The following is a 20,435-nucleotide window of genomic DNA, read 5'->3' as shown; positions in this document are numbered from 1 at the left end:
GCAGAAGACTGATTCATTTTAATGACAAATCTGGTTTCACAATTTCTCCCTCTGCTTGCAAGACGGAGCGACTTCACCCTCGAGAATAAGACTGAGCCGCTCGACAAAGTCAGTCATGGGGGAGTGGGAGAAGAAGCAGTGCCCCGATTGGCCGCAGAGCCGAGCATCCTTGGGTCCCTGTCGCGTTTCCCGGATCGCTGTGGAGGTTGGGGCTGGCCCGTCCCTCAGTGGCTCAGTGACTTCCTGCCCTTCAGCATGCGCCGCAGGATCACCCTGATGCCACTGGCCTCATGGATGCGCTTCATCCAGCCGTGGGTCCGCTTCCGCTTCAAGTTCTTGGGCTGGTACTCGTTGCCGCGCGCCTTGGTGCGTGCTGGTGGGCGGCCCCAGCCGGGCGCCTGCCCCTGGCAGAGCCCCGCCGGCCTCCAGGAGCACAGGATGGAGGCCGCCCGGCTCTGCGGGGCCCAGGCCCCGACGGGAGGCAGCAGCGGGAACCTGCGGGGAGAGAGCCGGCGGTGAGGGGCTGCGAGGGCAGGGGCTGGGCCCAGGCCTCAGTCCCAGGCCCTACCTGCCGCCGGCGGGCCCCGGCCAGAGACGCAGGCCGCGGACCCACGCAGCCGCCATGGCTGGACTACAGTGTCCCCCCAGCAACGCCGGCGCTCATTGGCTCCCGCCCCCTCGACTAATCACGGCGCGCGGGGCTAGAGAGCGCAAGGGTGTCTGGGAGGCGGCCGCGCGCGGCGCGGAGGCTTCTGGGGCTTGTAGTTCCACGCGTGTCGTTCCTTGGCTGCTCCAGAGTAGGGGCGGGGCTCCTGGGTTCTTCATTTGGGGATACGGGGGGAGGGGGACAGGACCCCTGGGTTCTTCCCCCCACTGCGCTGGGTGGGAGCAGGGGCCTGGTCCCCGGTGGCTGCGGGGTGGGGCACCTGGAGCGGAGGTCGGGTCCCGCGGGCGCCCCTTGGGTCGGCCGGGATCAGAGGATGAAGTTTTGCAGCCCGGGTTCTCCTGGGTGCCGGCTGGGCCAGCCCCTCCGCGGACAGGCTGCTTTCTCCCCACCCCAAATTTCTTCTCGTCCCACCTCTGTCCTGGGAACGGTGGAGGCTCCCAGTGCCTTGCCCCCTGCTCAGACCCTCCGTGCCCCCCTGCACAGCTCCCAAATTATTAGAAAAACCAAGCACGCAAGAACCCCCGCACAGATGCCAATGCATTTCCATCCTTGTGCCTGCTGGCAGCCGTTCCTGCTGCTCGTGGTGTTTGTCTCTGGCACCGGGCAGCTGATTGCTCGAGCACGAGGCTGCGCCCTCCGAATGCAGCACGCAACTGTTGTGCACTGGCACGGGGCCCGCGGCTGGGTAGGGCTGGAGGAGACGCCGTCCTCCCCGTGGCCAGACCTCTTCGCGTTGCCGCTCAGTCGTGCGCTTGCTGGAGATCTGCCCAGAGCAGCCACGCAGCAGGGCTTTTCACTCCTTTGTCCAGCCAGGGGAAGAATCAGGGTTTTCCAAGGGCAAAGAGACTTGGACAGGACCGTGGCCTCTGAGGCAGTGCTCCAGGATGCCCGGCACTGGCTTAGGCAAGTCATTTTGGTCTTTCCGTGGCTCGGCTCCCCACCTGCACAAGTGGAGAGGACACCACCTGCTTCTCTAAAGAGGCAGAGGAGGTTGGACATTGGCAAGCTGTTTCCCATTTGAGGTGGAATGTGCACAAGTCTGGTTCCCCTGAGACCTCCACAGATACATGCTAATGTCATGTGTATCATAAAATCATTGAAAATGAGGGCTGAAGGGACCTCAGGAGGTCGCATCCGGTCCAACTCCCTGCTCAAAGCATGACCCACCCCAACTACATCATCCCAGTCAGGGCTTTGTCTACCCGGGTCTTAAACACCTCCAAGGATGGAGACTCTACAACCTCTCTGGGTGATTTGTTCCAGTGTTTCACCACCCTCCTCATATTCTCCTAATATCCAACTTAAACCTCCCTTGCTGCAGCTTGAGCCCATTACTCCTTGTCCTGTCATCTGCCTCCACTGAGACCAGTCTAGCTCCATCCTCTTCGCAACCCCATGCAGGGAGTTGAAGCAGGAGAGCATCTATTATTATTATTATTATTATTATTATTATTATTATTACTTTAGACTAGATGACCTGTGGAGGTCCCTTTCAGTCCTATTTGTCTATGGCTTCACAAGCTGTACAGTAGCTAGAGATCCCTCTGCCCTCCTCATGGGTGGCTCATCCTTTTCTTTTACTTCTTCTCCAGAGTAAGCTGATTTGAAGACATGAATTAGCAGTACAGGCGCTTCATATTCAGTCTCATGTGTGCTGTGAAGGCCCCAGGGCACTGAGTAGAGCAGGCGGGCGGGCTGGGAGCGGGATGGGGGCTGAGAGCTGCACCCTCGAGGGGTCCTGGTTCAAGAGACACTGTGCAAGCAAGTGCAGCTGATGCAGATCTGGGTCAAAAAATAAATGACTGTTGAAACACTCAAATGTTTAGTAAAAAAAAAGGGGGTCTCTGAAAGCCTTGCCTTGTTTCCAGGGCTCTGTCATCCAGTGCACTGCAGCTCTTACAGCCCTTTTGGTGCATTTGGTCCTTCATCGAACAAGGCGATGGGAGCAGGAGAAAACCGCAGAAGGGCTTTCCCTGCCTGCCAAGGGAAAAGCTCAGAACAGTGAGTGTTTGCAAATGGTGCCTACTTGCTCCCTAAATCTGCTGCCCACGTCTCAGAGCCGGATCTGCTGACTTTGGCCTTGCAGGGACGACTGCATGAGAGCTGTATCCATCTCTCTGGGGCAGAAGCGGAAGCACTTTCTGTGTCCCGCCATAACCCTGCCTGCACCCCCTTCCTCTGGATCAGAGCCGCAGGGGATGGCGTGGGAAGCAGACCGGGCCCCAGCCAGCCTCTTGGGCCCCCACAGGCACATGCAGCATCGGTGGCAAGAAACAGTGCATGCTTTTGTTACTTGTAAGCTGAGCGCATTTGCTTGAAAGTCCTTGAAACACAATGAGACATTAATGTGGCTTGGAAAATAACCAAACAATTTGCTGCAAACCACTGGCCCGTAGGTGGAAGCTGGACCTGTTTATGGAGAAGCAACCACTAGGTGCAAAGAATGGGCAGTGCCAGCCTAGTAATTACTTCCTCTCACAGACCTTTGATTCCTCATGGCTACTCCTGAGTTTAGATGCCCCAGGGTTATATTGTGCAGCAAGATGGGCCACCTTGACAATAAATGCAGTGTGATCAAATCTGGTGCTGGGACCTGCCGGTGCACTGAGGCGTGCCTGTGTCTTCTGCCTGGCCATCTAATCCAGACCGCCCCGCACAAGAACACTGCTTTACCAAGAGACACCCGAGCCCCTTCTCCTGGGAACTGGTTGCCCCTTGCCCCAGAGAGGTGACTCATGATCCTAATTTTGCAGAGCACAAAGGGGAAATGATGCTCAAGGTCATGGCCAGCCAGGGGCCCTGGGAGCAGAACCCCTAAGTCCCGGCCCTCCCATGAGCTGCTGTGAGCGCTTGGGCCAAGTCCCTGCCAGGGCTTCAGGAGGGAAGGTGAAGCCGCTGCACGGCCGTGGCCCCGCATGAAGCAGGCAGCGCGGCCAGGTGCAAATCTTCGTTGTCATGTCTCCAGTCCAACCTTTCTATAGGGCCTGTTCCCAGTATCCTGCTTCTGGTGTTGGTGTTGCCAGATCTCGTGGTGTTGGTATGGAGGGCACGAGAATCCCCCCCACTGCTAACAAGGGTTTTTCCCACCCGGGTGCCAGGGGGGCATTGTATCATGCCTCCCCCCATTTCCACGCCCAGCAACGAGGCTAGAAATATCCTTTTCCGTAGTGAAAACAGAGGGTCTGGTGCATTCAGGTGAATCCCAGACCTGAGGTTCCCCAAAGATGGCCCCCAGCCCCACGAGATAAGATGCAGGGGTTGGGGGGGTAGGACCAGGCTTTGCAGCAGGTGCAGGCCTGGAGTCTCGGTCCCTGCCAGGAGGGGCTGGTCCAGGCATCTCCTCCCTCCTTCCCCCGCCAAGACTCGGCACGGCAAAGCCGGGCTCCTGCCTCCCTGCCCGTCATCCCAAACCCCTCCTCACTAGGAGGGACCTAAGGGCTTTTCTGTGGCTCCGGTGGACAAGGGCACAGAGCCCCCCCCCGGAGCCGGGCCCTGCTCTGCCTGCCTGGCGGCTCATGGGGAGCCGGGGGGCGGGTGGGGAGCGCAGCCTCCTGCCGGTGCCTGCGGACGATGTGATCGGGCCAGCCTCAGCTCCGTGTGGGCTCGCTCTGGGCATCCACAGCCCTTGATGAGGTGAGCGGGGCCGGCCCCAGGCTGGGAGGGGGATGCGGGGCTGGAGGGCTGCCCCCCCAGGAGGGGGATGCAGGGCTGGTGGGCTGCCCGCCCGGCCTTACGTAAGCAGCAGTGGGGGAGATGCCCCAAGCTCTGCCCCCCTTTGGTTGCAGCTGCCCAGCAGGGCCCCCCCAAGCTGAGGGATGTCCGCTGGGCACAGCTGCTCTGCACCAGGCTGGTCCTGGGGGGTCTTTTCCTCCTGCTTTCTGATGGATCCCCCCCTCCACTGCAGGAAGGAGGGAAAGGCCGCGGGCGCCTTCACCCCGGGTTGGAAGGGGCTCAGGCGCAGGCTCCGGCTCTGCCGCGTTGCGGGAGCTCGGTCCCCTGCAGAGCTGCTCTCCCTTGCCCTACATTGGCGCCTGTCAGCCTTCCCCCGCCCGCTGGGCTCAGGTCCCCCGGGGAGTCCTGCAATGCTCCCTGGCCTGGCCCAAGCCCTTGCTGCCCATCCGGATGGCCCGGGGGTCCCGCCTTGCAGCCCCGTGTTGCTTGGCGTCATTTGGAGCAAGGGGGTCGTGGGCACCGTGGCCCTGCCGCGCCGCGTGGGCTCCTCTTCAGCCCTGCCGCCTCCTTTCAGCCCATCCTTGCAGGGGGCGAGCAGAGCCAACTCCTGGCTTTGCAGCAGCGCTAATCCCTGGGCCAAGGACCAAGCTCTGGCCTGGCAGGCGTTTCTGCAGGGGGAACACAAGGGAGCTGTAGGGCCGGCCCAGCATGAGCCCCGCCTGACCACAGCACTGGCAGGGGGCTCCAGTCACAGGCAGAGCCCAGCTCTGGGCCCATCTGATCTGAGCGGATATGGGCCCTGTCCTTTGCCTCCCTGCTTCTACCCCTCTCCAGCCACACACATTGGCTCAAGGTGTCTCATCCTGCGACTCGAGCGCAGCCCCGGGGAGCAGGGTCCTGGGTCTGGGAGGGGACCGGAGCAGGGGATTCCCAGGGTGTCCCCACTTCTAGCTGGGGGGTCTGGTGGTCGGGTTGCTGTGGAGCAGGACAGACCTCCTGGGTGCCGAGGTGCACATGGCTTTGCGAGCAGCTCTGCAACATGCAGGGAGGCCATGGCCGGCAGAAAGGGGGACCTGGTGACTGCCATGTACCAGGGGCATCTCTCAAAGGAAAGGGGCTGCCCAGAGCCCCATGGATAACTCCCCCTAGCTTTGCTAGGGCACAGCCAGGCTGGGCTGGGAAAACAACTGGGCACCGACAGCTGCCTGGGATTTAAGCTGCTGATAGGCAGGACAAAAAAAAAAAAAAAAAAAAAATCCCTGCAGAGACATGCAGCTCGCAGGCTGCCCACAGCCAGAGCCACTGTGGTGGTACCAGGACCTTGCATCAGTACAAGGAGGGGATGGTTGCCCAAAAGTAGTTGCAGGTCATGTGCATTTGAACAGCTTTCAGGAGACTTTCAGTGTGTGGCTAGCAAGGGGGAAGATGTGGGTCATGGATACGCAGCCTGCATAAGCACACAGGGGAGGACCCAGGAGTCCTGGGGCCACGTCCCTGCTCCCTGCCCAAAGCAGCGGCAGAAGCGAGGAGACCCAGTTCCCAGCTGCGAGACCCCACATTCACCATGCCCAGATGGGACCGCTCCGACCCCCCCGCTGTGTCCAAGCTCTGCCCTGGTAACCCCACGGGGCCACCAGTCAGCACCCCTGGGATGGGGAGGCCTGATCCCCTGGAAACACACCAGCCCCACCTGCCAGGTTGCAAGGGGCACTGCCCTGGGGAGGGAGAGCAAGGCAGCCCCCCCAGTCCAGCCCCACTCTCCACCAGGCTGAGCACCCTGTCCTGCAGCCCATCAGCATCGATAATCCACCAGCCTTGGCTCCAGCAGTAATGGAGGTGCTCCCTCCCTGCAGGGGAGCTGGAGCCTTCCCAGGTCCCCTGCAAGGACAGCATCAGGCCGGGTGCTGCTGCCTGCCTGGCCTGGAGGAGCTGGGCCAGGGTCAGGTCTGACCCAGGCCCCCAGAGGTGGAGCCCAGGCTGCACTGCAGGGGAATCTCCCTGCCCTGCAGCTCCAGCTTGCAAAGACCCCCTTATACAAGCAGCACCCCCAACCCCAGCCTGCCGGGAGAGCTCCTTTCTTTCCAGCTCTCCACCTTTCCACCAGCCACTGCCCCTTTCTCTCCCTGGCATCAAGCAGCAGCACTTCAGTCCCTGCCATAACCAGTGCCCTAGAACCCAGCAACCCCCCCAGCATCTGCAGCCAAGGTACAGCGCCTGCCGGCCTTTTATGTAGGTCAGAGCCTGGCGCAGGGCCCAGCACCTGTAGGCAGCTCATTGCTTGCAGGTGGGGAGGCTTAGCTTATCATTCATTTGAAAGGACTGCCCCAATTTGCCCCCACCCTCACTTCCCATGGCAGACCTCTGACAGCCCAGTGTGAACTGGGGTGCTGTGTGCAGCCCCTGCCCCTTACCGCTACGTCATTGCTTGCCTCAGTTTCCCCAGCCATCTCCTGGGGCAATGCCTTGGGGAGGGGGGATGGACACAGCAGCCCCTGGTATGGGACTCCCCTCCGTGCAGAGGCTCCAGCCCACAACCCCCCATCGGTGCAAGGATCTGACCACAGCTGGCCTGGAGCTCTGCTTGCCTGTGGGGGACTCCCACCTCCCGGGCCCTGGCTCTTCCAGGCCCAGCTGCAGCCCCGGAGGCTTGAGCTTTGTGTTGGGCTTGTCCACTAGTGCTCAGTCTCCACTGTCAGTAGAGACCTGCTGTTTGCACGGAGGCAGCAAAGCCACCCCGAGATGGCCTACATGGCCCCTGCGTGTGCTGCTGGCCACGGACCCTTGCAGTGCCCCCTGCACTCGGCTCAATCCCCAGCATCGTGCCCAGGGGCTGCAGTCCGGATCGGGGCGCTCCTGTGCTAGATGCTGCCCAAGGGGCCCCTGCCCTAAAGTGCTGGCAGGGGAAGACCTCCCTGTGCCCCGTGGCAGGGCGGTGAAGGGGGCAACCCCACTCTGCCACATCCTGCTGAGGTCCATGGGGATGCCACTCCGGAGCAAGCACAGCTCAGGCCTCCATCCCCGCACCCGGCCGTCTCCAGTGCCCGCTGTCTTGCAGCGCTTATGTGTTTCCTTGCCCACGGTGACACTTTTGTGGCAGCGCCTGGCGCAGGGAGTCACGATAGCCTCTCCTTCCATGCTCAGCCCTTCCCTGGCTGCAGCTGATGCCCAGCCCTTCCCTGTGGTGCATCTTAGGCCGCTCATCCCAAACCCAAGGTCGGCCCCAGGGAGAGCTGTCTGCCCACCCCTTCAGTGGGGGTTTCCAACTGCAGGAGATGCACCCCTCCTTTCCCAGGTTTGGGGGGCTGCAGACCAGACTGTCTGCCATGCTGGGCCCTGGCTGTGAAGCCTCCCCCTCTCCCCCTGCTTGGGCAAGGGCTGCATCTGCAGGGTGCCCAGGCACCGGGCAAGGGCAGGGTGCCACTATCCGCAATCCAGGCACCGGGACCTTATTTCCTGCAGGGCCAAGCTGCCAGCTCAGGGCGCTGTGAGATGCCAGGGCTGGGCACTGTCTTCTCTCCAGTGTCTCTGGGAGCGGGATGGGGCCTGCTGAGTCTACTCGGGGGTCCTGGGTGGGGGTGGAGGCTGCTGGACATGAGGGCCGGGCTTGGCCCTGCTGGCACTGGAGGAGCCACATGCACCGCCTCTGAGCAGCTGCCCACGGGGGGTCTGTGCCCATCTCATGCTGCTGCATGGCCCCCCTGGCCTGGACAGGGCCAGATCCGCAGCTGGTGCCAAACCAGAGTGAGCGAGGGGACCTGGGCATAGACAGCAGCGGGCACACATGCCCCCCTAACTGCTGTCCTCCCCCCCGCAGGAAGCAGCATGTTGACCAGCATCGCCGATGGGATCCTGTGTTGCCTCACGGGCAAGGCGACCAGCGCGGTGGGGCCCCTGGACAGCGTCAAGTCCCGCGATGGCTTCAGCTTCGTGGAGGTGAAGCCAGGGCGGGTGCTGCGGGTGAAGCATGCCCTGCCAGCCCGGCCCAGAGAGGAAGCGGTGCCTGAGGACCCCGCGCCCGAGCGGGGCACGGTGCATTGCAAGCGTAAGATCACTGTGTACCGCAACGGGCAGCTGGTCATCGAGAACCTGGGCGATGCCCTGCGCGCCGAGATCCTGCAGTGCCCCAATGGTGCCGTGGAGCCGGCCAGCACCGTGGAGCTGGAGCTGGCCAATGCTGCGGGCCAGGCCCCGGTGCCCACCCCTACCCGTGAGGCGGTGGCCCCCGGCCGGCACCGGAAGCGCAAGCCCAAGAAGGTGGTAAGCATCGACTGCCAGAAGCGCATCACCAGCTGCAAGGGGACGCAGGGCGACGTCGTGCTCTTCTTCATCCACGGCGTGGGTGGGTCCTTGCACATCTGGAAGGAGCAGCTGGACTTCTTCACCAAGCTGGGCTACGAGGTGGTGGCCCCCGACCTAGCCGGGCACGGCAGCAGCTCCGCGCCGCAGGTAGCGGCTGCCTACACCTTCTACGCCCTGGCCGAGGACATGCGGGCCGTCTTCAAGCGCTACGCCAAGAAGAGGAACATCCTCATCGGCCACTCTTATGGGTAAGGGTCCCTCTGGACAGGGGTGGTTTGGAGGGACTGGGCCCCAAGGTCACCGTGCCCAGCCCTGGAACCAGGGGGACTGCGGCTTCCTGACTAGATGGGGCCATGGGGGTCACAGGTTGGATTGACCTCCTGGCCTGTCCCCACATCCTGGAGGGTCATTCCTGAGCTGTGTGAGGGGTCTGGGGGCAACAGAAACCCCCTGAGGGCAGGGAGCTCTGTGGGGGCAGAAGAGCCCCCATCCAAGCCCTGGCTGCTCAGGGGGCATTAGCATCAGCTGGGGTACATCCAGCCAGCCCCAGACCCACGGGTGCCCCCCAGCTGACCCAGACAACCCTACTGGGATTGGAGCTGGGAGCTCCAGGGGCTTGTCCCCCGCCCTGGGGGAGAGCCTCTGGGGCCCATGCTCAGCTCTGAGCATCCCCTGGGCTTGTGACCTCAGGACCGGTGGCACGGAGATGTGCCCAGCCGTGCTGGTGACCCCTGGTGCAAGGCTGAGCACAGGGATGCCAGGGCTGGGGACCCGCTATAAATAGCCATAAACCCGGGAAAGCCAATTAGGTGAGGATTGAGCAGGGAGGGAAGGAAAGGGAGCTCTTAAAGGAGCAGGTTACACTGCAGCGACCCCGGGGGGCAGCTGAGCTGGGAGCAGGATGGGGATCAGGGCTGAAGATGGGCTCAGAGCTGCTCCCTCAAGGGGTCCTGGTGCAAGAGGCACCATGCAAGCAAGTGCATTGCATCACAGTTGTGCGAGCTGGCCCCACTGTGCTGGGTGACAGCAGCTCCATGCCCCGCCAAGAGCATCTGCATGAGTCTGAGCACTGCATGCCTGGCAATGGCCCGACCCTGGGGGGAGCCCTGATGCCCCCGGCACCAGGCTCAGTGCTTCCTTCTCCCCCGCAGCGTGTCCTTCTGCACCTTCCTGGCACACGAGTACCCAGACCTGGTGCACAAGGTGATCATGATCAACGGCGGGGGCCCCACGGCGCTGGAGCCCAGCCTGTGCTCCATCTTCAACATGCCCACCTGTGTCCTCCACTGCCTGTCCCCCTGCCTGGCCTGGAGCTTCCTCAAGTGAGTCCCCAAGTGTGGGGAGGACTACTGTGGGGGCTGGCGCGGATGCCTCATCCTTCACTGGGAAGGAGCAGAGATGCCAGGACCGCAGGCTGCCTCCCTGCCTGGGGGGTTGAGAACAGCATCCCTGGGGCAGGGCATGAACAGGTCCCCCAACCCTGGGCAGGGTTGGGGCCAGGCAGGACCGTGGACCTAGGTCCACTGCCCAGCTGGAGCTTTGCCCGCCCTCCTGTCCCTCCCCACAGGGCCGGCTTTGCACGCCAGGGTGCCAAAGAGAAGCAGCTGCTGAAGGAGGGCAATGCCTTCAACGTCTCGTCCTTTGTGCTGCGGGCCATGATGAGCGGGCAGTACTGGCCGGAGGGCGACGAGGTGTACCACGCCGAGCTCACCGTGCCCGTGCTGCTGGTGCACGGCATGCACGACAAGTTTGTCCCTGTGGAGGAGGACCAGCGCATGGCCGAGGTAGGCCCCCAGGGCTCTTGCAACCTGCCCCATTGCCCTCCTGGCTGCCTCACCCGGGGCCGGGTGGGATCAAAGGGCCCATCCCACTCCCTGCAGCCCCATCTGGGTGCTCAGCACAGGAGCTGCTGGCGCGGCCCCCTCCGCGCCTCCCGGGCTCACGGCTGCGCGGTGCCGTCTCCCGCTCCCCAGATCCTGCTGATCGCGTTCCTGAAGGTGATCGATGAGGGCAGCCACATGGTGATGCTGGAGTGTCCCGAGACCGTGAACACCCTGCTCCACGAGTTCCTGCTCTGGGAGCCCGAGACGCCGGCCCCAGAAGGGAAAGGAGGGGAGAAGAAATGAGCCAGCCTGGGAGCGGGGCCACCCGGAGCAGAGGGACTTGGCACGAACACGGAGATCTGGCTTGGCCCTGGTATGGGGGCTGCAGGGGCAGGGCCTGGAGGGCACAGGCCAGAGGAGCCAGCAGACCTGGAGGTGGGGGCAGGCACCCCAGAGCCTCTCCATCCCCTTCCTTGGCAGCATCCCACCCCCCACCATGCCACAGGGCCCTGCTCCCAGCATGGAGGAGCCCAGCGGCTCCTTCAGCTGCAGAGGCTGAGATCAGACCCGCTGTGCTGCAATAGTACAGGGAAGGGGGTCTCAACTCCTGCACCCACAGGCCAGAGGCGGACAACACCCACGCACCTGGAGCTGCCTCCAGCCGGGGAAGCGGGTGCCTGCCCCCAGCCTGGGGGGCATTGGCTTCCCCAGCCGGCGAAGCCTTTCCTGGCTACAGCTGATGGCAACAGCAGCAGCCCACCCCCCTGCCCAGGAGGGGTGCAAGGACGGATGGTGCAGCATGCATGGGTGCTGTGGCTGGCGGGGGAAGGAGATGCTGTCCGACCTTGGGAACAGCCTTGGAGCTCGGGGTTGGGGAGTAGGATGGTCCACCCGTGGCCCTGCCAGGGGCTGGGGCTGTGAGGAACCCCTTGTCCAGCCCCTTTTGTAACCAATGGGGGAGACTCCCAGGAAGCCGATTTGAAGCCCCCCTGCCCCAGGTCAGCCAGGCCATGCACCGAGGATGCAACGCCCCCACTCACGTCACTGATCACCATCACCCCCAGACGCCAGCGGCTCCGACAGAGACCCCGTCTAGCTCGCTGCCGCAGGGCCCAGGAGAGCGGCGAGGCAGCGTCCTGGCACTGTTGACACTGGAGGTCTCTGCCCGGAGGCGCCGGGAGTGATTCATGCCGGGAAGGGCTGGGGCAAATCACTGCAGAATAATAATAACCACAAGAGACAATCACCTGGCGCCTGCCCACGCGACCTGTGTGCACCACCCTCTGTCCTGGGCTGTCTGGAAGGGGCAGGGAAGGGCTGGGCTGCAGGATGGGGGTCCTGGTCCATGCCTGGAGATAATACCAGTCTCCCCAGGGGCAGGAACAGGCCTCCCATGGGTCAGAGGAGCCTCCCGCTGGCTCCCAGCACCCGGCTCGTACCTGGAAGCCCTGCTGCAATCTCCCTGCAGCTGCCCTGAGGTGGCCAGTCCTCCACGCCGCACAGCCTGGGACGTCCGCCTGAGCCCAAGTCCCGCCACCGGCCCTGCCCATGCCTGCATCTGAGCTGTGCTCGGAGCTGCCCAGCAAGGCAGAGTGTGTGGCCACGGCACTGTGCTGTTGTACAGCTCTTGGCATGCAACCTCATTGGGGGCTGATGGGGGGGGCGCCGAGGAGCGTCATCCTGCCCAGGACAGGTCTCGGCATTGCACCTTGGTGCCTGGAAGCAGGATACAGCACCCTGAGGGGTCCGTCCACATGCCCAGGGCCTGCTGGCACCTATATGTGGAGTGGCACCTGGTCCAAGGTTGCAGAGGCTCGGCCCGATGGCCGCCAGCCTCAGGAGGCAGGTGGACAGCGGCCCGGCAGGCCGGCACCGCTCGCTGCCTGCCAATAAACAGCGCCGGGTCCTCACTGACAGCCTGGCCGCGGTTTACTGCAGTTTTAGAAATCCCCTGGTCACGGGAGATGCATAAAAAAAAGGAGCAGCCCAGTACAAAGCCGCCATCCCAGGCCATTGTGCAGAAGAGAGTAGTGCTAGCCCGAGCCCTGCTGACGTGCCCATCTCCAGAGCACCCCAGGGCCTCGGGGCAGAGGCTCATGTCTTAATGCTTCAAACCTGCCCCTTGCAGACAGGACAGCAGCTGTGGGGTCCTTTGTGTCTGGGGGCCAAGCGCAGCTTGATGCCGCCCTCCAGGAAGCAGCAGCCCCACGTACTGGTGCCCCCAGCCCTAGCAGCAGGATGTGTCCCCTTCCCTGGGGCTGCAGCTGCCCTGGGGACATGGGGTGGGGTACGTGTGGCCAGGGGCTCCTCACTGCCCCACCTGGATGTCGGCAGGACGCAGCTGCCGCTCCCCCTCGGCCAGGAAAATCTGCAGGGCCCGGTGCAGCAGGTGGACGCCCAGGCGCCGGCGCCGCCGCGGGAGCCAGCCGGCCGCCACGCCGTAGCAGTTGCCCCTCTTCTGGTTCGTGAGCATCGCCAGCCCTGCGGTGGGGAGAGGAACGCGCCGGCTGCATCACAGGGCAGGGCAGGGCTGCCTCGGCAGGGGGCTGGCGCGCAGCCTGCACCCCCCGCCCATCAGCAGGACCCTGCTTGGGCAGGCCGGCTCCCCCAGGACGGGGTCAGCAGATTGGCGTGGGACCCCCCCTCCCCCGGGCCTTACCGAGGGCATCCACCATGCAGGCCTCCCGCGTGTACGCCTCCACGGGGATGACGTTCTGGAAGCAGTGCACCGACACCACACCCTGCCCGCCAGCCCAGATGTCCAGGATGTGCCGCACCTTGGCGCAGGCCTGGGGGGCACACAGGCGACTCTCACCACCTACCGAGGAGGGGCTAGGCAGCCTGTTCCTGATTGTTTTCCCCCCCTCCCACAGCCCAGCTCCCAGGACTGGCACATGCCCCACACCCCCATCCTGGGAGATGCAGCCTCTGGCAGCTGCCCCAGGCTGCAGTGCAGTGGACAAGCCCCGAGGCAGGTCAGCCCCATGCGCCCTCTCAGCTTGGGGTGCCAGGCTCTGCCCCACCCCACCACAAGGTAGCCCCCAACCCCATATCAAGTGCTTTATGTCTGTCCCCACCCCCCTACCTGCTTCTTGCCTCCCCGGTAGTGCGCCAGGGCCTCGTAGAGGTGGCAGTAGGGGCGCGCACGCTTCCCCTTGCCCACGTAGAAGATGGCGCGGACGAAGGTCTGGAAGCACTCGGCCGGGCTCAGCACGTGGCAGCGGAGGGGCAGGTTCTGGGTCACCCTGCAAGGGACCCCCTGCTCAGCTCCACGCGGTTTGTCCCCAGCTCCCCTCGTCATGCAGCCATGCCTGGGGACACTGCCACTTCCCAGGGGACATGAGTCGGGGCACACCTGCTGTGGCTGGCACCTTGCTCCATGTGCTACCTGGATCTTCCTGATCGAGACAGTGCACGTGCCCCCCCCCTACCCCTCCCAGGTCACGATCTTGGGTGGACCCCCACTCCCATCCTGGGACGGGGCAGTGTGAAGCCGGGTCAGACACGGAGGCTGCAGGCCGGTGAGTGCCAAGCTCGGGGGTGGGGGAAGGGGAGCTTCAGGCCCTGCGTGGCCACGGGATGCTCATACCTGGGGTCTAGGAGCAGGTAGTTGAAGCTGGACTTGAGCACGCCCTCCCGCCACTTCCGGGCCTTGTCGGGCTGGTCGAACTGGGCAGCCAGTGCCACCTCGTCTGCCTGGCAGTCGGGGATCTGCAGGGTCTCCAGTGCTGCCGACAACTCAGGGCTGTGTCCTGAAACAGCACAAGACACCCCGTTCCCACCGGTAGAGAGAACGTGGAAGAACGGGGAGGAAAATACAGCGCTCACTGGCAGCTCAGGGCCCGCGGGAGCCCTCTACGGCGGGTGCAGTGCCCGCCTGTTGGGGTTGTTGCCATCCCGGGCTCGTTCCCAGAAGCACTGCAGTAGCTGGATCACGTGCCCGGGCGCTGCCTTCAGGCCGCTGCACAAAGCAAAGCGCTCCCAGCTGTCTTCAAAGTGGTCGAGATAAGTCTGAACTACATCAGAACAAGAGCAGGTGCCCTGGGGCTTGCTCTGGTTTCACCTGGCCCAGCCCTGGAGAGGCAGCGGCCGTCTCCGAAGTTTCTGGGGCAAAGTGATCTAGTCTGACCCGAGTCCACCCCGGGGCAGAGGCTGCCTGCAGTCCTGGGGCTCTTCCCTTCAGCAATAACTGGGGCAAGAGGGAGCTTTGGTTTGCTCTGCAGGTGATCGCAGCTTCCCCCAGAACCTGGGGCCCTCCGAGGCGGTGGCACTCACCTGTCGCGCCCCTGCCGGCCCGGGCTCTGGGGCTGCTCTGCAGCCTGTCGAGCTGCTGCACGTACAGGTTGCGCGTCGAGTCCGTGACCGGCCCCGGGTCGGCCCCCAGCTTCCGCAGCTTCTGCAGCAAGGCCTCGTCGGAGCAGGTGGGCGCCAGCCGGTTCTCCTTGGCACCCCGCTGGGATGCGCAGGCCCTCCAGTCGTAGATGATGGTGTCCTCGGAGCTGGTGTCAGCACAGGAGGTGTTGTCCGTGGGGGGGACGTGGCGCTCGATGAGGGCATGACCCTTCTCCTCGTCCAGGTAGAGGTACTCCACCGCCTCGCCGGCCCCCTGGCTCACGGGTCGCCCGCCGGGGGAGAGTGGGATGCCCGGGTCGCCCATGTCTGGCACTGGGCTGAGCCTCCCAGAGCCAGGCGGTGTCAAAGCAGGCCTTGCAGCAGACAGCCTGCTGAAGCTCACCCGTGAGCGTGACAATGGCTTCTTCCCACCTGGCTGCAGCCCACCAAGCCCTTGTGCCAGGCTCTGGCTGGGCTCCCCACTGCCCAACTCACTGCCAAACCAGTCCTGAGTGGAGGTCATGGTGGCGGGAGGCCTGACGGGAGCCCCCAGCCCCGGGCACTCAGTGCAGTCCTCCTCCGTCAGCCAAGAACTCTCTCCTGGGCCTGGAGAGGAGCTAGCGGGGCCGGCGGTACTGGGATGCTCCATTCTGGGTGGGCGCAGACCAGTGGTTTCGGGGGCGTGGAGGCAGGTGACCCCAGCAGGGCTCTGCAGCGCCGTGGGGCTGGTACTGGGGGCAGTGCTCTGCCCAGATGCTGCTGGCAGGCTGGTGGCTGGCAGTAGTACTACCGTCTCATCCAGGCTGCCCGACCCCGCTGCTTCCCAATGAGAGGCACGTGTGCTCTCCAGGAGCCCCCCAGCCTGGCTGACTGGCATGCGGGATGTCTCCGGGGGTCTCCTGACTCTCTGGGGCCGCTGCGGCAGCTCCAGCGTCTTGTCAAAGAGGGAGGAGGAGGAGGAAGAGCTGTTGCCACGTGCTGTGGAGGCGTTCAGGCGGCTCTTGGTGCGGGGTGTGATGTGGCAATGCGCCGGGCACGGTGGTAACGAAGAGGACCTCGGCGTCCTGGTCGAGTTGGCAAAGGAGGTGCCTTTGGGAGCTGAGTCAGGGCTGCCCAGGTGCTGGAGCAGCAGGGCAGTGGCTTCGCTTTCTTCCCCATCAATACTTTCTCCAGCCCTGCTCAGGGGCACCGTGTCTGCTGTGCCGGCCGTGGCTCTGCTCAGGGGCACCGTGTCCGCTGTGCCGGCCGTGGCTCTGCTCAGGGGCACCGTGTCCGCCGTGGCTCTGCTCAGCAGCACCGTGTCCGCTGTGCCGGCTGTGGATCTGCTCAGGGGCACTGTGTCCGCCGTGGCTCTGCTCAGCAGCACCATGTCCGCTGTGCCGGCCGTGGCTCTGCTCAGGGGCACTGTGTCCACCGTGGCTCTGCTCAGCAGCACCGTGTCCGCTGTGCCGGCCGTGGCTCTGCTCAGGGGCACCGTGTCCGCCGTGGCTCTGCTCAGCAGCACCGTGTCCGCTGTGCCGGCCGTGGCTCTGCTCAGCAGCACCGTGTCAGCCGTGGCTCTGCTCAGGGGCACCGTGTCCGCTGTGCTGGCCGTGGCTCTGCTCAGGGGCACCGTGTCCGCTGTGCCAGCCGTGGCTCTGCTCAGGGGCACTGTGTCCACCATGCCCAGGTCAGAGCCCCTTGCAGATAGACCCCATGCCTGGCTCTGGCCTTCCCTTCTCCCCTGGCCACACCTGGGGCTTGCCCGTGCAGCGGGGCTGTGGTGTGTGCATAGCTGCCTCCCCTCCAGCTGACCCAGCGTGGCCGATTCCACCATACCCAGCCTGCAGTCCCCAGACGGATGGGCTTTCCCCGGACCAGAGTCCTCAGTGCCCAGATCAGCCGGGGCCAAGCAACACGATGCCCGAGGCAATGAGAGGCTTGTGGCTCTGTTGCTGCCCTGGCGAGGCCCATGCTCCACAGGCTCTATGTGCTGTGGTGTCTGGGTGGGACTTTGTGACCCCACACAGCAGGGAGACGGGCTGTTCTCAGTGCTGCCTGCATGGAGTACCAAGGCTGGCTTTCCAGCAGGCCTCAATCCACCACTTTGTCCAAAGCAATGGGCACCTTGGCAGACATCCCCTGCACTCCCTCCTGCCACCTCTGCCAGCTGCAACCAGGAGGGGGGCACGTCCTGCACAAAAGCCCTCCCCAAAGCCGGCGTTTTTAAGCTCTGTCCCTGGGGGCCAAGCACCAGCTGCTTGCCTGGGCACTGCCACACGCTCCTGCCAGTACCCCATGCATCCTTGCTGGCAGGCCCGTCTCTCCCGGCCTCCGCGGGGTCGGATGCTTCCACAGTGCTGATGTAGCACTCGCTGTCGCAGCTGCTGTACTGGCTGCTGCTGCTCTTCAAGGGCCCAGATGAAATCTCGGGTGCTTTCTCCAGCGATGCAGGGACCATCACTGTTTTGTCCAGGTCGTGGAGGGCAGTGGAGTGCGCCCAGCAGAAGAGGTACGCGTGGTCGGGAGACGTGGCATCCAGCCCCTCCCAGTCCCCTGTGGCTGGATCGAGGAAGCCATCCAGCTGAGCCAGGCTGTGGGGCACGGGGCAGGGTTCCCTTGTATCCCGACTGCTGCAGGAGGGAAGCAGGCTGTGGGACCCGCAGGGACTGGCACTGCCCGGCGTTTGGTGCGTGTTGCCAGGCTGCCGCGGTGAGTGGACGACCACAGTCTCATCCCACAGGGCTTCCCCCGCATGCAGCGCTGCCCGGGGTCCCAGTCGCTGCATGCCGTGTGGGCAGTGCCAGGGCTGGAGGGTGCCAAGCTGTGCCAAGCTGTCCTCAGCCTCTGCCGGCTCTTCCTCGGGGGCTGCAGGGAGACTCCAAGCCCCTCCCCGAGGCCCACTGCTGGTGGAGAGTAGCGTGCTGCACAGCAGCGGCTGGGGCCAGGCCGGCTGGCCACGGGCGCCCATGTCCGGGCGGGTGGAGAAGCAGAACCACGTGGGTGGAGGCTCCACTTGGCTCCGGGGCCTCCCTGTGGTATCTGGAAAGGCAACATCCAGCCCCATCTCTCTGGGGCTCCCATTCGGCAGCCACTTCTGCGTGCTGCTTGGCGGGGCTGAGCTGGCTTCAGAGAGCTGGGAGAAGACACTGCAGTCTGTGCTGTCGGCGGTCAGGGGCTGGGGGGGGCTCCCGGCTCTGCCCGGCCCATCGGGGCTGACTGCAAGGCAGAAAGGCACTTGCTAAGTGACATTTATGACGCTCGGGCAGCAAGCGGTGACACGTGCTGCGCGGCTGCCGTCTTCCAAGAAGGCCCGGCCGGCTCTGCCACAGAGGGAGATTCCCCTTAAATGGCATTTTGCATGTGCTTCCCATGGCAGCCAGCCACACTGGCGGGAGCAGCAAACCTCTGGCTACCCGCAAGCCCCGCGCCCCCTCGGAGGTCCAGATGATACTCACACTGGGGCCGGCGCAGACACACGGGCCAGGCCTGGGCACGCTGGAAGTCCTGCAGGATTTGCACACACATGGTGTTGCCCTGCTCCATGGCCAAGTCGATGGCTCGGCTTCCATCCTGGCAACAGAAGGCACCGACCGTAAGAGGCTCCGAGCCCCACGCCTGCCCTGCACCTCTGGGATGCCCTGGGAACAAGGGGCCTGCTCACAGCTGCTCCAGCCCAGCCTAAGGCTGGAAGGAGACTCCCCTTTTATGCAGGTGACAGATTTTCCAAGCCAGCTGGGACCTGTCCTATCCCTTTACTCAGGGCCCCACCATCTAGGCGCACCCGGCAGGGGCCGCAGCCTGGCTTTCAGAGGGACCTAGTCTGGACTAGCGTGCCGTGACAGGGCATCCACCACAGCCCCAGCGGCAGTTCCTGGGGTTGCGGGTGCCTGGCGCTCACCTGGTCTTCGAGGTCAGGGTCCCCTCCTTTCCTCAGCAGCAGCTTCAAGCACTTGTAACATCCCCAGGAGGCCGCTACGTGCAAGGGTGTGAGCTCCTCAGCAGACCTGGAACGTGCAGCACCTGGCTCAGGCTTCCGGTGCCGTCTAACGTGCCACAGACCAGTGGCGCCCACCCTTTCAGATGCATGGCGCAGGGCTGGTCCGTGGGCTGGATCCTGAGCTAAGTCAGCCCACGGGGTCGAGCCCCACGCGCCAGCTCAATCTAGCACGCAGGGCCCTGGCATCCGGCCTGCCAGGGCACCCCATGGATCCAGAACCAGGGCAGCAGGGGAGCAGCTATTAACGCTGCCACCGCACCCGCACTGCAAAGCTCTCTGACCCGGGCGGGACATGGCTCCACGGGCGGGTCTTGCACGAGATGAATGCCTACACACCCACACGTGGATTCGGACCCAGGGGTGCATAGCAAAGACAGACGCTGGGAAGCTGCCTGGGCAAAAAAGGCAACTATTTCTAGGGAGCAAAGGACGGCCAGGTCAAGACAGTAACATGAGGGGGCAGGACTCTCCCCCGTTTCACTCAGAGCCTCGCACTCCCAGTTCGCCACCACCCCAATCCCAGTGGCCACCGCAGCCGCGTTGCAGAGGGGGCACGGCCCTGCCCCCGCCTCACCTGGCGTTAGGGTCCCCACCATACTGCAGGACGAGCTGCAGGCAGCGCACGCCGCTCTCCCGCTCCTTGCCCGCGGCCAGGTGCACGGCAGCGATGCCCTCGGGCAGCACGAGGTTGGGGTCCGCGCCCTGCTTCAGCAGGGCTTCCACCGTCCTGCAGCGGGAGCACGGGGTCACTCACCACTCAGGGGAGAGCTGCCGATGGCCCCCCCAGGGAAAAGGCAGCGTGCCGACTGCCAGGGGCAGGGGCACGGGCACCTCCAAGGATCTCGGTTCATTCCTGCTGAGGTCCTGGTACCTCTCCTGTCCCCCTCAGCCTGCAGGCCAGCCCCGGGCAGGGACCCACATACTGTGCCCACATCAGGGCTGGCATCCATGGGCACAGCAAAGCTCCCAGCAGTTTGAGGGCAGTGCAGGCAGCCAGGACCACCCAGAGCCCACTGGGCAGCACCTTTGCAGGGACAGCGGGTTCTCTAGGCGGGCGTTTGAAGTGTGTGTGTGTGTGGTGGTGGTGGGGGGGTGTCTGGGCTGTGTGGGGGCTGGGGGCCACCCCTCCTTATGCCCCGAGTGACTCCCAGGCAGCACTGCTGGGCATACAAAAATTATCGTATTTGCACAATCATTTCAACCGTTGCACTAGTAAAAGTGTCCAAAAAGTCCAATCATTTTTGGAGGCAGCTCATGCAGTCCACAAAACCTGAGTCATTCTCGGGACTGAGCTGACTTTTGGATTCACCGTCAGTATTGCACAATGGCTCGCCTCGAAATAAAGATGGGCTTCAACTGTGATGACCCAGCTCTCACTCGCTGCCAATGGCAGAGCACCATACACCGTAAACACGGGGGCCTACATGCATGCTTATTTGCATATCTTTGCAGTGCACGGTAGCTTTTTAGGAAATGTGATCATTTAGATAACGATAATTTCATATTTAAGACCGGCACCAGCTGCTCTTGGCAAGCCCAGGCAGCTCCCAGGCTGTGGCCCCGCCCCTGGCTCCAGTGCCGTGTAGCCCTTCATTCCGTGTAGCACTGCATTCCCCCACCCCCCCAGCGCAATGAGACCCCTCCCCAGCCCTAGACCCCACTG

At 63.9% G+C, this 20,435-nt stretch overlaps 3 protein-coding genes across 3 annotated transcripts in view; 1 reads left to right on the top strand and 2 right to left on the bottom strand.

The window, feature by feature from the left end:
* On the bottom strand, window positions 1–679 carry MRPL34 (mitochondrial ribosomal protein L34). Its single transcript, XM_019504613.1, has 2 exons — window positions 569–679; window positions 1–495 (listed from the first exon to the last, which is right to left on the bottom strand). The coding sequence occupies exons 1-2, from the start codon at window positions 622–624 to the stop codon at window positions 225–227; spliced, it is 327 nt and encodes a 108-aa protein (XP_019360158.1). The 5' UTR covers window positions 625–679; the 3' UTR covers window positions 1–224.
* A 1,431-nt stretch (window positions 680–2,110) lies between these two features.
* Window positions 2,111–11,707, top strand: ABHD8 (abhydrolase domain containing 8). The gene is made up of 5 exons (XM_019504602.1): window positions 2,111–4,300; window positions 8,154–8,886; window positions 9,790–9,960; window positions 10,206–10,422; window positions 10,612–11,707. Exons 2-5 carry the CDS (start codon window positions 8,162–8,164, stop codon window positions 10,762–10,764), a joined length of 1,266 nt encoding a protein of 421 aa, XP_019360147.1. The 5' UTR covers window positions 2,111–4,300; window positions 8,154–8,161; the 3' UTR covers window positions 10,765–11,707.
* A 766-nt stretch (window positions 11,708–12,473) lies between these two features.
* ANKLE1 (ankyrin repeat and LEM domain containing 1) overlaps window positions 12,474–20,435 on the bottom strand; it is an 8,282-nt gene continuing 320 nt past the window's right edge. The window contains exons 2-9 of the mRNA XM_019504483.1: window positions 19,347–19,499; window positions 18,674–18,779; window positions 18,231–18,345; window positions 14,737–17,991; window positions 14,051–14,213; window positions 13,547–13,706; window positions 13,121–13,250; window positions 12,474–12,942 (exon numbers count right to left, since the gene is read on the bottom strand). Of these exons, the coding sequence (XP_019360028.1) occupies window positions 12,770–12,942; window positions 13,121–13,250; window positions 13,547–13,706; window positions 14,051–14,213; window positions 14,737–17,991; window positions 18,231–18,345; window positions 18,674–18,779; window positions 19,347–19,499 (4,255 nt within the window). The 3' untranslated portion in view covers window positions 12,474–12,769. The remainder of the gene's footprint in view (window positions 12,943–13,120; window positions 13,251–13,546; window positions 13,707–14,050; window positions 14,214–14,736; window positions 17,992–18,230; window positions 18,346–18,673; window positions 18,780–19,346; window positions 19,500–20,435) is intronic.

This window comes from Gavialis gangeticus, unplaced genomic scaffold, assembly GCF_001723915.1.
Source record: "Gavialis gangeticus isolate Ggan-Ray unplaced genomic scaffold, GavGan_comp1, whole genome shotgun sequence".
NCBI lineage: Eukaryota > Metazoa > Chordata > Crocodylia > Gavialidae > Gavialis > Gavialis gangeticus.
Note: the sequence above shows the minus strand (reverse complement) of the source record. Positions and strands in the feature narration are given on the sequence as shown.

What these genes read in the sequence shown, in the direction of transcription:
- MRPL34 (XM_019504613.1), bottom strand. Translation starts at nt 624, where the DNA reads ATGGCGGCTGCGTGGGTCCGCGGCCTGCGTCTCTGGCCGGGGCCCGCC. An exon ending in CCGGGGCCCGCCGGCGGCAG is followed by an intron (nt 496 to 568) that starts GTAGGGCCTGGG and finishes CTCTCCCCGCAG; the next exon opens with GTTCCCGCTGCTGCCTCCCG.
- ABHD8 (XM_019504602.1), top strand. Translation starts at nt 8,162, where the DNA reads ATGTTGACCAGCATCGCCGATGGGATCCTGTGTTGCCTCACGGGCAAG. An exon ending in CTCATCGGCCACTCTTATGG is followed by an intron (nt 8,887 to 9,789) that starts GTAAGGGTCCCT and finishes TCTCCCCCGCAG; the next exon opens with CGTGTCCTTCTGCACCTTCC. An exon ending in AGGACCAGCGCATGGCCGAG is followed by an intron (nt 10,423 to 10,611) that starts GTAGGCCCCCAG and finishes CCCGCTCCCCAG; the next exon opens with ATCCTGCTGATCGCGTTCCT.